This window comes from Chiloscyllium plagiosum, unplaced genomic scaffold, assembly GCF_037043375.1.
Source record: "Chiloscyllium plagiosum isolate Xiang-an unplaced genomic scaffold, Cpla_swu_hap1 HiC_scaffold_8, whole genome shotgun sequence".
NCBI classification, from domain to species: Eukaryota; Metazoa; Chordata; class Chondrichthyes; order Orectolobiformes; family Hemiscylliidae; genus Chiloscyllium; species Chiloscyllium plagiosum.
Window position 1 is genome coordinate 23,529,909 of NW_028270146.1, and position 15,708 is coordinate 23,545,616.

General features: G+C 36.2%; 1 protein-coding gene across 4 annotated transcripts in view; it reads left to right on the top strand.

The window, feature by feature from the left end:
- The window catches only part of ylpm1 (YLP motif containing 1), a 142,815-nt gene extending 132,811 nt beyond the window's left edge, over positions 1-10,004 (top strand). For 3 of the 4 annotated variants that reach the window (XM_043697112.2, XM_043697113.2, XM_087989654.1), the window contains 3 exons: positions 5,446-5,579; positions 6,849-7,025; positions 9,633-10,004. In XM_043697112.2, coding sequence (XP_043553047.2) covers positions 5,446-5,579; positions 6,849-6,995 — 281 coding nt within the window. In that variant the 3' untranslated portion in view covers positions 6,996-7,025; positions 9,633-10,004. Of the gene's footprint in view, positions 1-5,445; positions 5,580-6,848; positions 7,026-9,632 lie in introns of those variants that run through there. The other variant, XR_015757843.1, reaches the window with a different exon arrangement.
- The last annotated feature ends 5,704 nt before the right edge of the window (positions 10,005-15,708 follow it).

Below are 15,708 nucleotides of genomic sequence, written 5' to 3' on the forward strand. Positions count from 1 at the left end.
TTCCTTTGATGCTGCCTGACCTGCTGCACTTTTCCAGCAACACATTTTTCAGGGGGGGGAGAGGAAACCTTTAAAGAGGGAGAGCTTTCACAAAGCTTATTAAAGTTTCCAGAACAAATAATAGGACAGAGACTATGGAAAGGGCCAGGAATCTAACTTCAGGCACAGCAGATTAGTCGACAACTATGAGAAGGGGGGGTGCAGTCCAAACAGAACTTAGGGTGTTGTGCTTAAATGCATGCAGTATATGAAACGAGGTAAATGAGCATTTCAGTGTCACAGAGACATGGATGCAAGAGAACAGGGAAGTAAATATCCTAAAATGCATGACCTATTGAAAGGAGGAGCAGAGGGGCAGGATTGCCTTGTTAATAAAAGAAATTAAATCCATAGCTAGTCGTAATGCAGAGTTGAAGGTGTGGAATGTATGTGGGTAGAACTGATGAACTGCAAAGGAAAGAAGATCCTAATGGGAATTGTGTGCAGGCCCCATAGTCAGCTTGTGAAGACGAAAATAGATCAGGAGATAGAAAAACCATGTAAGAAAGACATTATTACAGTAATCATGGGGGACTTCAATATACAAGTGGATTGAGAAAATCAGATTTGTAGTGGGTTGCAAGATAATGCTTTAATGCAAAAGGGCAGCACGGTGGCTCAGTGGTTAATACTGCTGCCTCACATTGCCAGGGACCCGGGTTCGATTGCAGCCACAAGCACCTGTCTGTGCGGAGTTGTTTAATTGGATTGGCCATCTCGTATAAGGAGCAGTTGAGGACTCTGGTCTATACTTGATGGAGTTTAGAAGAATGAGGGGGATCCGATTGAAACTTGAAGAATACTGAGGGGCCTGAATCAAGGGGATGTGGAAATGATGTTTGCACCCTAAGGGTGCAGCCTCAGAGTGAAGGAACAAGCCTTTGAAACTGAGATGAGGAATTTCTTCAGCCAAAGCGTATTTAGTTTGTGGAGCTCACTGCCACAGAAGGCTGTGGAGGCCAAGTCATTGAATTAAGACAGAGAAATATGGGTTCAGGGAATCAAGGGTTACGGGGAAAAGGCAGGGGATTGGGGTCGAGAAAAATATCAGCCACAATCAAATGACAGAGCAGACTCAATGGACTGAATGGTCTAATTCTGCTTTATCTTATCTAAACTACAACTTTTGAGAATATGACGTTTCTACCCTGTGGAAAAGATTCTTCTTGTCCATCCTGTTCATGTCTGTCATACTTTAATACACTTCAATCAGGTTGCCCCTCAGTCTTCAGTGCTCTGGTGAAAGTAATCAATGTTTGTACAACCTCTCCCTGTAGCTAATAATACATGGTACGTATAAAAGTATTGAAGTATAAAATTTAAGGTTAAGAGGATAGTTACATACAGACAGCGAATGCTGTGTTTGATCTCGAATATTTGATCCATGCAAATGTATTGAATGATTTTTTTGATGTGATTTATTGTCCTGTGTACCTAAGTACAATAAAAAGCTTTGCGAGCGATACAGGCAGATCATAGTAGCAAGGACATGCTGATCATAGGGTGAAAAACAACTTCGACAGAGTAAGGTTACACCACAGAGGACGTGTGCTAGGCAAGATCAACAAGATCAGCATTATATGAAATTAGAGAGTCCATTCATCAGTCTGATAACAGCAGGAAAGAAGCTGTTCTTGAACCTCCTGGTGCGTGTTCAAGCTTCTGTATCTTCTGCCTGACGGAAGAGGTTATAGGAGTGCATTACTGCCTTGGGAAGGATCTTCGAAGACATTGGCAGCCTTTCCATGCCAACTAGAATGTAAATGGAAATTCCAGACAGATATTCTGTAGGTTGTGCTCTGCAATCTTTAGGCGATAAGAAACTTTTCAAATTTATCCTAAGGTTAAATGGGTACAGTAAGAAGGAAGGATTGGATGAAGTGGAAAATGGGAGACCTATGCTGTACATCTCTATGACTCTATAACAGGGCTCATCATGTAAACACTGGCTACATGAATAGGTCAACATCTACTTTGGCGAGTAATTCATCCCAAAGCCTGTCCATCATCTACAAGGCACAAGTCAAGATGTGTGATGGAATACTCTCCACTTGCCTGGATGTGTGCAGTTCCTACAACAATAAAGACACTACTCACCATCCAGGACAAAGCAGCACACTTGATAAGCACCACATCAACAACCATCCAGTCCCACCACCATGCTCAGTAACATTAGTCTGTACTATCTATGAGATGCACTGCAAAGATTCACCAAAGATCCTCAGACAGACCTTCCAAACCCACAACCACTTTCATCTAGAAGGAAAAGGGCAACAGATTTATGGGAACGCCACGACCTGCAAATTCCCCTCCAAGCCACTCTGACTCGGAAATGCATCGCCATTCCTTCACTGTCGCTGAGTCAAGATCCTGGAATTCCCTCCCCAAGGGCATTGTGGGTCAACCTACAGCAAATGGACAGCAGCAGTTTAAGGAGGCAGCTCGCCACCACCTTCTCAAGGGCAAGTGGGGATAGACAATAAAGGCTGACCAGCCTGCAACACCCATGTCCCATGTGTGAATAAAGAAAATAATCTTTTATTATCTCATTGTTTTATCTAAAATCAAGATTGCTGAGCAACAGCTTCGGGAATGAAAATAGTTGGAGGACTAAAATATAGTGAAATTGTTCCTGACTATTAAAGACTTGAACATTTTTGTAAGTAATGCTGTTCCAAGTGTGATTGTATGTTTTTTTGTGGGTGTGTTTTGTAAATTTCACTAACTTTTAGCCTTTTTGGAGCTTGTGAAATTCTTCTGTTTAAGGTAGCTCAGAAGACTGTAAGATGTAGGAGTACTTCACAGGAGTACTGTCCTTCCATTGAAACTAATAGAATAATTGTCCTTCACCCAGTTAAATGTTCTGTGAAATGTATATATTTTTGTGATGTGTGAGAAATTTAATAAGTACCTATTTACTTTTCTAGCATTTGTGAATGTTGTCCTGAACTTAATTCCCAATAAAACAATTGTTTGTTAGGGGGAATGTGCATTTGCATCATTATCACAAATTTTACTTTGGAAATAGCAAATGCAAGAATAATGTGGAACTTTTGCTGCAAATATTCTCATGTGTAGATAAGGAAGAAAAATGCCTCTCACCTTGAGTATTCAGAAGGACCGGATAATACTATGATTTTAAAATGTCTTGTTCTACTATTTCAGTTTTTTAAAAATTAAGTGCAAGTGCAAAAATTAAGTATAGATCAGTCCATTCAACCTGCTGCATTGCACAGAAATTAAGAAACAAAGCAGGGTCAAACAGCTCTTAATTACAGACTCAAAACAATTTGTGCCTAAGCACAGGAATGGAATATCTGACTGACTTAAGTCTGTGAGAAATTTGAAAATGAAATGGAGGAAAAAAACATAATAATGAGTTAAATTTATTTTGTTTTTATCTGCTGAATGTTTGTTTTTAGGGACAGCCAGTTCAGTAAAATCATAAATGAATAGGAAAAATAAAACTAATGGAATTACGTCATGTGTACTCTTGAAGTTCATTTTTTAATCAAGGTTTGTTTATAAAATTAATGACTTGCAGAATAATGATTTTAAAAAGGATTCTTCAAAGAAACATCTTTCCCTAAATGCATTACTTGATCAATTATTTATACTTTATTGATATGTGTAACTAGAATAGAATTGTTTTGGTAATTCTTAAGATCACAAAATCTAATTAGTCATTGGTAAGGGATTAATAGATATTTTAACTCTAAAGGAATTGAGTAATATGGGAGTCGTGTGGGAAAGTGGAGTTGAGGTTGAAGTTCAGTCATGTCATAGTGAGTTGTGGAGCAGCCTTGAGGAGCTAGATGGTCAGCTCCTGCTTTTGTCTTTTCTGTTCTGAGACTTATTAATTGTCTTGTAGCAACTTTGTGTTTGTCGAATTTTAACAGTCTTCATTTACAGCTCATATGCTTGGCATATATTGAGATTCAGAAGTCAAACCATCTCACTGTGATGTTTTCTGCAGTTTTAAGGTTGCGCAAACTGAAACTGGTACTGGCATAATTATTCTTCTTTGTTCCTATTTACTATGTAGGTTCACTAATTTAAGAGTTGAAAGTACCGCAATTATTTATAATTATTTATTGAATGTTTTTGAATGATGTTGATAAGTGTATCTTGGTAATTACATTGAAAAGTAATGGCAATGTAAATTGTGAGTGATTAAAATTCAAGTAATTCATATGTTCATTAGGTCTTTGGAATCTTCAGTCAGAGTTCCTAAATGTGTTTCATGAACTTTGAGATTTAATATCTTTTGCAAAATTTGTTTTTAGAATATTGGATGTAACCAAACTGACCTCTACATATTAAAATATTCACCTAGTTCTGTAATAGCATCATATTTCAAAAGGTAGTCACTTCTGCTTTGGCATTCAGATGTGTATGTGTAAATATTGTAGGACATATGCAATGTTGAATATCAATTACAGTATAAACTTAACTTTGTCAGATTAATTGGTGTTAATACAACAGGATTAGGTTTGATATTTGTAATGTCTTTGGTACGGGTTTTTGCAAGATGAATATTATATGGGTTGTAATTCATGATCTTTTCACTTAATGTCAGTTTGTAAAGAACCTCTAGCAGGCTCTGCGCATTGTTGGTAATTAAGACGTACTTAAAAACTCCACGTTTATTGTCACATGCAGAAAGGGACGGCATCTCATAACAGGGCACGTTTTCCACAGCAATAAAATTGTGACAGCATTTCAGATCACAGTGTTTCGGTCAACATATCATACTATTTATTTACTTTAAAATGAAACTCTAGGAAATTTTCTTGGAGTCTGTCTGCCACTTGTTGAATATGACTTTAACAATTAATAAAATGAACAAACCATATTTATTTCTGAGCAGTGAGTAATCTTTCATTTTAACAGGCATTTCATATTAAAGTAAGACTAATTCCTCTAACTTGAACCCTGGCAGGAAAATAAAAACATTAGCAGTTGATGCACAATGGCCTAGTGTCCTGTTCTGTCAATGCATCTCTGTAAAACTGCAGGGGTGATGCAATGTTAAATCCAATATAGTTTAAACTTTTTGTTTTAAGTTGTTATTCCATCAGTACGACTGTACTGTAGAAATTTGTTTTCTTCACCTGTTGGGTAATTTGTACATGGACTTTGCAAACAAAGAGTGCACAAAATAATAACATCAGAGAGTTGAGAAAGAATCTGCCTTAGCAGTTAACTACATCAGAGATGTGTTTCAAATAATTTTATGGCCAACCAGCCTGTGCTCCTTTAAATGCAACAAGGGTACTCACCTGTGAGCTCAGCTGTAACACCATATACATGTATGTATATATGTATGCATATATATATATATATATTTCCCTCTCATACATTCACGCTATACCTGACTGCAGAGCCTATGTTTTTGTTGTTCAGACAAGCTGGATGGATTAAGAAGCAGCAATAAACGGAAGCGAGGCTGGCATGACAGCATTGCACATCGACTGGAGGATTACCTTCAGCTTCCTGATGACTATAACACTCGTTCTTCGGAACCTGGAAAGAAACGGGTAAGAAAACATTTCTCATTTTATGTGCATTTGCTTTGTTTGGTTTTGTTTAACTTGTAAACTAGTTTCCTTTGAACATTATGGATTGGCAAAAGTCAGAATAAATTATTTATCAAATGAGATGTTACAGAGTTTTGCCAGTATTTGTCTTGAGTAACAAACATGATTCAGTGCAAAACATTTTCTCAAAACAAATGAATGCTGTGAAATTATACAATGAAATAATACAATAATACAATACAATAAGTGCCCCCCCATCCTCACCCTCCCAAATCCCATCCTGTCCCGTCAGAACAGAACAAGATTTCTGGAATCTCAAGGTTCCTTGAGGCAGAAACCCAGCACAGTGAGAATTCAAACCAGTATTTATTCACAGAATACATCATCATTGTACCAGTGTGCTAATGCAATGTGCTGCTGCCATTTAGTACAAAAAGATGTTGTACTAGTTAATACTGCTTTGGGTTAAAATTATGCATTTTACACTGGCTGGAAACGGTCTCAAGCTGTAGCAAAGTCAGGTGAGAACTGTGTGAATTAGTTAATGCACATGCAATGAGCAATTAATCAAATCTAAAGAAGGATCCTAACTAGCCCTTATAACAAAAATGGACTTTGTGAACTGTTGAAATTTGCACCTTCAAATAAGGAAGTGGTTATTTGTTGGCGAAGGAAATCAGACATGTGATCTGCACAAAAGCTAGAATTAGTATGACATTCTCAATTAATTTGGAAATTGGGAGGAGAATCAATCTACAATTGTTTTTTTATCAGCAACTGACCAGCAGTTGAAGTGTTAATTAATATAAAATTGAAATTGCCGAATTTAGGGAGTGAATGCAATAACTAAATTTAAGACTATGAACTTTTCTTTTAAGGTCATTGCTAATGATGTGTGGTCACCAATTAATTATTTTGTCAATGCCAATTCCAGAGTTCTCTGTATCAGGGATGCATAGAGTTTGTGGAAATTGACAAATGTGGCTAAAATGCTGCTGTTCTGTTGTGTTCATTTGTAATATCACACTGTTAAGCTGTGGAATATATAGTTTTATTTTTGATCAGGAAGCTCTTTTCTGTAACCCATTTACTTGAACTAAAATAGATTGATCATTAGTCTCCATATTTAAAAATAAAATATATTATAGGATAAGATTCTGATCCATTAATGCTTCTGCACAGAATTCCTGATTGATTTGAAAAGCAGTATGCTTAAGATCAGCAAGGAGGGAAAATGTATATATTTGTACTTACCCCAATCTGCTTTAGGTGAGATGGGCAGACTTGGAAGTGGAGAAGGATGCTGAGCGAAAACGAGCCATAGGATTTGTGGTTGGACAAACAGATTGGGAGAAAATAACAGATGAAAAGGGTGAATTAGCCCAGAGAGCATTGAACCGCACTAAATATTTCTAAGAAAAGTAATTGGACTGTTTTTACAGTGAGGTAAGCAAGAAAACAAAGTTGCAGTTTTTAAACTGTGCTAGAAGGTTTAGTAAAATATTTATTTTCTCCGTTGTTTTTGTTAGATTGACTGTATGCCTCATATATCCAAGAGATTGGTTGCAGGCTTCCAGGACAAGCTTTGTTATTTTAGTTCTGAATCAAAACTCAAAAGGCCAGCCATAATTCTTTTGTGAAAGAAAGCATTTATCACTGCATGCAATTGTTTTTGAAGTTAGAATAGGAAGCAAAACACCAGTTTCAATGTTCTGGATTTATGTGGAAGGTGCTGGAGGAAGTCATATAACACAAAAACAGACTCTTCGGTCCAACCAGTCCATGCTGACGATAGTCCCAAACTAAATTAGTCCCACCTGCCAGTGCTTAGTCCATATTTTTCTAAACATTTCTTAGTTACATACTTATCCTAATATCTTTTAAACATTGTATCTATGTCTGTATCCACCAACTTCTTCTGGAAGTTCATTCCACACACGATCCACTCCCTGTAATAAAACAAAACATTTCCCCTCGTCTTTTTTAAAACTTTCTCTTCTCAACTTAATAATATGAAATCCCCCACCCTAGGGAAAAGACATCTTATCTATATCCCTCATGATTTTCTAAACCTCTATAAAGTCACACGTCAACCTTCTATGCTGCAGTGAATAAAATCCCAGCCTATCCAGCCTCTCCTTATAACTCAGATCCTCCATTCCCAGTAACATCATGAAAAATCTCTTCTGAACCCTCTCCAGCTTAATGATATCCTTCCTATAACAGGGTGACCAGAACTGAACACAGTACTCCAGAAGAAGCCTCACCAATGTCCTGTACAACCTCAACATGACATCCTAACTCCTATACCTCAGAGGTCTGAGCAAGTAAGGCAAGCATGCTAAACGCCGCCTTAACCACTCTGTCGAACATTAATGCAAACTTCAAAGAATTATGAGCCCCGAGGTGTCTTTGTTCTACAACACCACCCAAGACCTACCTTTAATTGTTTAAATCTGGCCCTTGTTTGTTTTACCAAAATGTAATACCTTGCATTTATAGCATTAAATTAAATAGCATCTGCCACATATTTTACAGTATCTTAGAAGGGTCACTTTTTCCAAAGTGTCTCAGCATATGGACGTTGTGGGGTTTTAGTTTATACAACTTTTTGACATTGTGTAGTCAGTGAATAGAAAAAAGTAATTTGTTTGGTGGGTACATAATTTGAGTATTGCTGAAAAAGGACAAAATTTCATGCAACTTTTCATCTGGCAATCACTAAGACAATTTGCAAGTGTGCAAATTAAGGTGCAAGCTAACATTTCTACTTTGAGAGGAAAGTACTAATAGAGTCAATACCTTGCTTATCATGAACAGCCGAAAGGAAATGCTGTTTAATATGATCCATCTGTCTGTAGCCAACAAACCCAAATCCCAATATAAGTCCACTTGCTAACCAGTAAGTGCTCCTGTTTCACACAGTATAAATGTTGTTTTACCCCTTTATTGGTATGTTTATGCATTGCCTTGGTGAGTGTAAGAGCAAAAGCTTCAATGCCACATTATTTTAGAAAACATGTTATTGAATGTGTAAATTAGCCTAGATAGGAGGAAGAAGCATATGGAAGAAAGGGCTAAAATTTTTTACTACTGAAGAGAATACTGCCCAGGAGCAAAAACACACGATGTAGAGACTACATGTCAATGTATAGGAGCTTCAGTATCTTTGACTATAATAGTGCTAGCTCCACAAAGGATCTTTCTTCCCAATTCTTTATTTTCCTGTTCTTTACCGTTAGCTCTTAATTGTTTTTCAATTATTTAATTCTTTGAATTTTTTTTGAGGATCATGAGACTTTGGGGCTATCTTCCTGTAAAAGTGATGGCAGCAAAGTTCTTGAATATTTTTAAGGCAGAATTCGATAAGTTATTGTGAAACAGGAGGGTGAAAGGTTTTCAGTAATGGGCAAAAATGTCAATTTGAGGTTGCGATCAAATCAACCATGATCTTTGCAAATTGACAAGAGTCAGCTGAAGGAGGCAAATTGCATACTGTATTTGAATTTATTAATGTTTAGGTGGATTCACCATTAATCTTTGCCCCATAACTGCCTGCATTAATCCTGCCATTCTTTCTCCCTCTCTTTCATTCTCCATTTCCCCAGCAATTTCTAATGTTTCTTTTATGGTATTTGTGTGTAATGTTTTCCTCTCCTCTGTGGACACAAATGCCCACAGCCTTGCAGTCAATGAAATTGAAATCATTCCAGAGCCCAGTCTGAATTTGGCAAGCATCTTGAAATGATCTATTGCGTTAAGTCTTTCCTGTCAAATCATTTTACTTCATCTATCTTTTATAATTCATTTGCCACCTGATTATTTTGCTTAGAGAAGTTAACATCTCACTGAGTTCCTCTTTAAAATTGATCGAATGTGAGTGAGGATTAAGGGCAACTGTTATTTGCAAATGGTATTTTAAATTCAAGAACTGTAACTATAGACAGTGGTAAAGTTGGATAGTTAATCTAATCATTAAAATGTAACTTCCTTTTGCTTAATTAACTTTTAAATGTTAATGGAACTAATTTTAATTTTTCCATTTCTCTCTAGGCTCCACAATAACAGTGGAGAAGGCTGGCAAAAGATCTTTTGTAGAGATTGGACAGCCAAGAAATTTCACAAGTCGTTTTGAGTTTTTCGTTTTATTTTACTGTTACACTGTACGAGCACTAGACTATTTAGGTGGTTGACTTATTAGCAGCCTGTGAGAATATTTTTTAAAGGGTTAATCGATAGTGTTATCTAAAACTAAGTTGAAACCACATTAATTGTAATCGAGTGTGTCCTGAGCCTGCTATCATGGCTTTGCTTCATCAGCTCGTGTTTTTTTTTATATACTGTATTGCTGTATTGTTCCTTTTTTTGTCATGCCAACTGTAATTTTAAGGAGCAATAAAGTTAACTTGAAACCATGGAACAGTTCATGTGTCTGCACGCAATGGGCGTTCCAACAAATGTGTGTTTATTATGGATTCAATATTTCTGGTTTTTCTTTCAAATATTGTCTCAGCCTTTTGAATTTGGCTATTGCATTCTTCTCTCACTAATAAGCTATCCCAATTTAGAAATCACAGTCGAGGAATCTATCCATCCTGTTGGAAATGGGGAAGTATACTTCACTGTCTGGTAAATGTGCCAAAAGAATGTACAGTTTCAAACTGTAATACATTTTGGAGTGTGTACATTTCCAGCAACTACTAGACCACAGTTTTTTGCATTCGCACCAATTAAATGAAGAGCTTTCTTAGTACAAGACCATTTGAAACAAATATAGCTTCAGTAGACAAAATGATTGTCTCATAAGAAATATTACTACATTGATTTATTTGGTTCTGTTTTGGCCATTTATAACTTTACTACCTTATTTAATGCCTGCATGAACAGTGAAATAGGCATAACTGAAAATGAAATATTGCAATTCAAATGTCATTTAAACATTTGCAATATTTTTATCCAAAGAATTACATACCCTGACCTAAAGAGAGAGAAATGATTCTGAAGAAAGTTGGTTTTGAAATTTGTGATGGGAATGTTTAAGACAACGTTTCATTTTTGAAAGGGGTTGGGTGTAAGATGTAATTATCCATGTAGTTGTATACAGATGTATGGTAATTGTTTAAGTTGTTGAGCCTTTGTGTTATTGATAACGTATTTGTGAAGATTGCAAAGTTACGACAGCATATTTCTTAATAGTAATTGGGTACGAAGCACATCGCAGTGAAAAATTCCGAATTGACATTCAGTGTAAAAGATTAAAAATAGGAAATCTGTGATGAATAATTACAGTTGCTGTCAGTTTCATGCTATACGTGCTAAACTGCATATACCAGTAAGCAGTCAAGGTAATCATTTGCATTTTTACAGTACTCTTGCCCTTTTGGGCCAAAGGGAGGGCACCCTTGTTAGTCTGTGGTCCCACAATAGCTGAAATGAATTAGTTTTCAATTCACATTATTTAGTGTCCGTCCTTAAAAATTGGGGCTTCTTTTGAAACTGATTATGAATGAAACTGTTTTATGTCAGTTACATATTGGTAAGAAGCATGAACAGATAAGAACTTCTAATGAATCATTTTTTTAATGTTCTCATTTGGAATGTTTCGAGACCTCTTTGGAAAATCAACATGTTCTGTGCGTCATTTGCACTTTAATTCCATGATTCATTGTCCTATTGGCATTTTACTTCATCTTCCTTTATTTTCTAGTGTTTATTTTGCTAGATGTCATACCTGACCAAAAGGAAGGGCAGATTTCTGCCATTTCTTCTGATAATGTACTATTCTAGCCACTCAGAAATAATATCGCCAAGTTACCTTCTACTCTGCTGCTGTGAATTTCAATCCATTCATATTTCACTGTGAATTTCATACATCCTCTGAGATTTCTTCTCAAATAAGTGCCTAAGAAACACTCTGTGCATTAGACTGCACATTGGTAAGCATTCTGCACCATCAGTTCAATATTATGTTTAACTTCATATACCATGTTCTCTGCACCACCTGGTTGGATGTCCGTAACTTCTGTTCTGTGCTTTGGGAAGTACACATTGAAAATATTGAAAATGGAATTAGGAAACCTGAAAGTTGATGATGCATCTAGTTTCCTTTGGGTGCCTTATTACTGAAGTTTAGACCTCCACAAAGACCATTAGGATTACTCAGAACATAGTTCTAAGAAGGTGACGTAAAATAGAATTTGGTAAAGGTATACCAACTTTGTTTCATTACTACATACAGAGACACCAGTATCATTTTTTTCATAATCAGCTATAACAGCGCTATCTCATGAGTTGCTATTCATGTTTACCATAAATTCTAAACTAAAGTGCGCAATAGTACTTTGTATTTTATTTTGTGGCTTTCCCTGCCTTCACTGGAAGGTATGCCGTCTTTCTTTCTGCAGAAAATTGTAATACTCCGTTTTTATAAGCTCAACATAACTCATAAAGCACAACAGAAGAGCTAAATTGGAATGGATTTAACCACGATGAACAAATGACAAACTAACAATTATTTGTACCCAAGATAAAAGTGGAAAAGCAAAACTTTGTCCAGCACATGATTTCAATATTTTTAACATTTTGATAAAGCCAAAGGTATAACTAATAATCCTCCTTTCTGAAGTTCACAACAGTTACATTAGCTTCTTTGTAGTAATAAATGTAAACCATTTTAAATTCTGCATGAGCTGTCTTTGGACAGAGGTAAATTGCAAGCTTTTCTTGTGATTTTTATGGATTACGTTTGTTAAGAGGTAAGAACATTTCAGAAACTATTTATTTAGACTATCTTTCAAAAGAAAAAGCCTTTAGACATTTCTATTTCACTGTATCAGAAGAAGGCGTATTGGACAACCTGGGTCCACCAAGATAAAGAATTGGATCCTAGTGGTATATCTGTGGCTGACCTGCCATTTCACTTAAACTGTCCAAGGTCGAAGTGATGGAGTCAGCATCTTTGCAATAAATATACTTCGTATAATGTAGAAAATTGTGTAGTCAGGACAATACAACTACTTTGTGGTCTTGTACCAGTTCCTTAGAGTAAAGGAATGAAATTTAAAATGAATGAGCCATTTTTGATGCTGACATTTTCAGTGCATGCCTAATTGCTGTATCTCTGTATGCTTGGTATACTTAATTAGATTTAAGATAAAGTGTTCAGTGTAAAAGTATGTTACTCGATTCTGTCTATTTCCACTATTTAACAATTTTGTGTGTATGTGGCTGGTTGCTGTTCGCTACCAGATTTAAATATATTCTCTTCTGTGTAATTGAAAGAAAAGGACCTGAAAGATCTTGTGGTTAGCCTGTGACATGGGATCTTGCAGGATAGACAAATATTTCTAAAGATTGAAGGAGGAACACTCAGCCCTCTTTCATTGCCTCCTCAGGATGGGGGCATATATGTGAACATCCAGCAAGGGCGAAAGTAATTTCCTGTGAATCAAATGGGTTCTTATGACAATCAATAATGTTGTGTGATTGCTGTTAGACTCGCTTTTAATTCAAGGTTTTAAAAAAAAGTCAAACTTCACTCTCTGTCTTTTGGAATTTGAATTCTTATCCTCCAGACCTTATTCTGGGTGTCTGGATTACTAGCCTAATGACACTAACTACACAACTGCCTCCCCAAAATTCTACAATGTAACCAGTCGAGAAGAATGTAAGTGAGTGTGTGGTATTTGTAATTTAATGAGAACATGGTTAAAGTGAGCTGTTGTGTAACAAAACAAAAAACAAAATTGCTGGGAAAACTCAGCAGGTCTGGCACCATCTGTGGAGAGAGAAAGCAGAGTTAACATTTAGGGTACAATGGCCCTTCTTCAGAACTGATTAACTACGATCGGATAACAAATTTAGGTGATAAACATAGTTACACATATGGAGGCAGTGATATTTTGAAGACTATATTTGGTTCAGCAAATTCTTTATGTAAAGTCATGTTGTTTGCCCATTCCATTTATCAGAGGAAAGTTTCCATTATTATTCATCAATACCTGAGGCTGTTTGAAGTACATCATCATATCTAAAATCTTCTGAGTACTTCATTTTAAATGTGCTTTAGCTGGATAATCAGAACAGAAAAATGACTAAGAAGTCTATGGAAAAGCTGTACTTGAGTGTAAAAGTTTCATTCCCCTAAAGAGGCATATCGACCAACCTTAGCTGATCCGGCATACACAGCTTGAAGCTTGCATAATAGGTTAACTTCTAATGCTGTCTAGCAAGTAACACACTTACTTCAAGAATGTTCATCACTAGTTCATCTTAGGGTAACTAAGGATGTCTGGTAAGTGTGCACTTTGCCTACATCACACAAGTTCCAAGAGCAAGTGTAACTTTGAAAGAGGATTACTTGGGAAGCAATATCTTATCTCAAAAAGCTAAAGGTAAGTACCGATGAGAATCCTTGTTCTGTCAGTCTAGGTCAGCCTTTGAAATATTATTGTTGTCCTTGTGAAATCATCTTGAATGACTCCAGAATTTTTCAACCAGGAGCTGAAATGGTGCCACCACAGAAGTGCTAGAGTACCAATGGCAATGATAGCCTGTGTCTAAAGTCAGTTAACAGTGCAAACTGGAAATAAATCCGGAAATAATCCTCGATTTGTACAGCTCAGCTTGTCACTACATAAACTTAATAAGCTAAACAACTGACTTTGAAATCAAATATTCAAGTTTTTAAAAATCTATATTTTTATAAGAAACATAGATTGGTACTGTTGACTAAAAATAAAATTGTTTCTAAATTCACAGGTCTCATAGACCAGTTATGCTCTCTGTAAACTTTGTGATGATGACTGCTTAACTCATGCCTGAAAGTTTTATTGGACTTCGCCCAGTTCCACAGAATGGCAGCTGTAATTCTACCCATTGTAGAATCTAAGTGGTAAATTCATGTTTTAATGTTCATGAGTACAGCAGTTTTGTTATTTTTAGTCACTAATTCTACTATATAAACATTGTAATTTAGGGAAAAATGTAAACAAATTTAAAAAGATCTAACCAAAAGGTTGTGGTCCCTGAAGATCTCATGTGTTTTTGCTTTCTCCCAATAAAAGTATTATGGATTTTGTAGTTAGTTTTGCTATTACTACTAGATTTCTTCTGACCTTTCATTTAGTTTCCTCATATTTTGTTTTGAAAAGAAAAACTCTAACATTAAACACTGTCGAGTTTTAAGATATTGAGGGCAAACTATGTTAGCATCCAAAATAACCATGAATTGAAATGCGTGATGCAAGATGAATTGCTGTTCATTTCAATTATTTCAACGTACATCTTCATTAACTTGCTTTTGATTGACTAGGTGCATCAAAAGAAGACCAGTGTTGCAAAGGGGAGGTCTATTGTGTTTGGAGTGCATTTGTCAGTCTTGTTAGAAATGACTGATTTGTGTAAAATTTAACAATGATACAAAATAGGAAAGTGCAGACACCAAAGCTTTCAGAAGCTGCAGCAAGGGGCTATGGTTAAAAAAGAATGTAGAAAAGTGGTGAAATGTCTGCCTTCTCAAGGACAACTAGGGGTAGGCAATAAAATGCCAGCCAACTGGCAATGCCCACATCCCATGAGTGAATTTAGGAAAACCTACCAAGGTGTCAGAGCAATTTTTCCTTTAGGCTATATATATGGTGGAGCAGCAAACTGTTAGCCCTACATACTAATCAGCCCATTTAAGTTATTGTATGTATGTGACCATGAAAAACATTTTTAAGGAACCATGCATACAATGCACTCGTGTATTCCAGAAATAACTTAGCCAGAAGGTCCACCAGACACAAAATCAAGACAACAGGAGTAGCTTTCCATGGAAAGCAGTGTTAGTCATCAAGTTCCAAGAACCTGAATATAATGTTGCAAAAATTTCTGTGGCCTAACATAACTGGTTACGGTCAGTGAATGTATCAATAAATCCTATCTTTCATACTGGAAACAGACACTACTTAATTTGCTATTTTCCAATGGCTCACCTATCAATAATTTCTATAGATTAGTACTTAGACCTGAAATTCACAAGCACCACAACAAACCACAAACTCACTTTTTTTCACAGATTGCATGTCATGCCAGCTATTCACTGACTTTTTGCCAGCCACATCACTCAGATGAATTACATGAAATT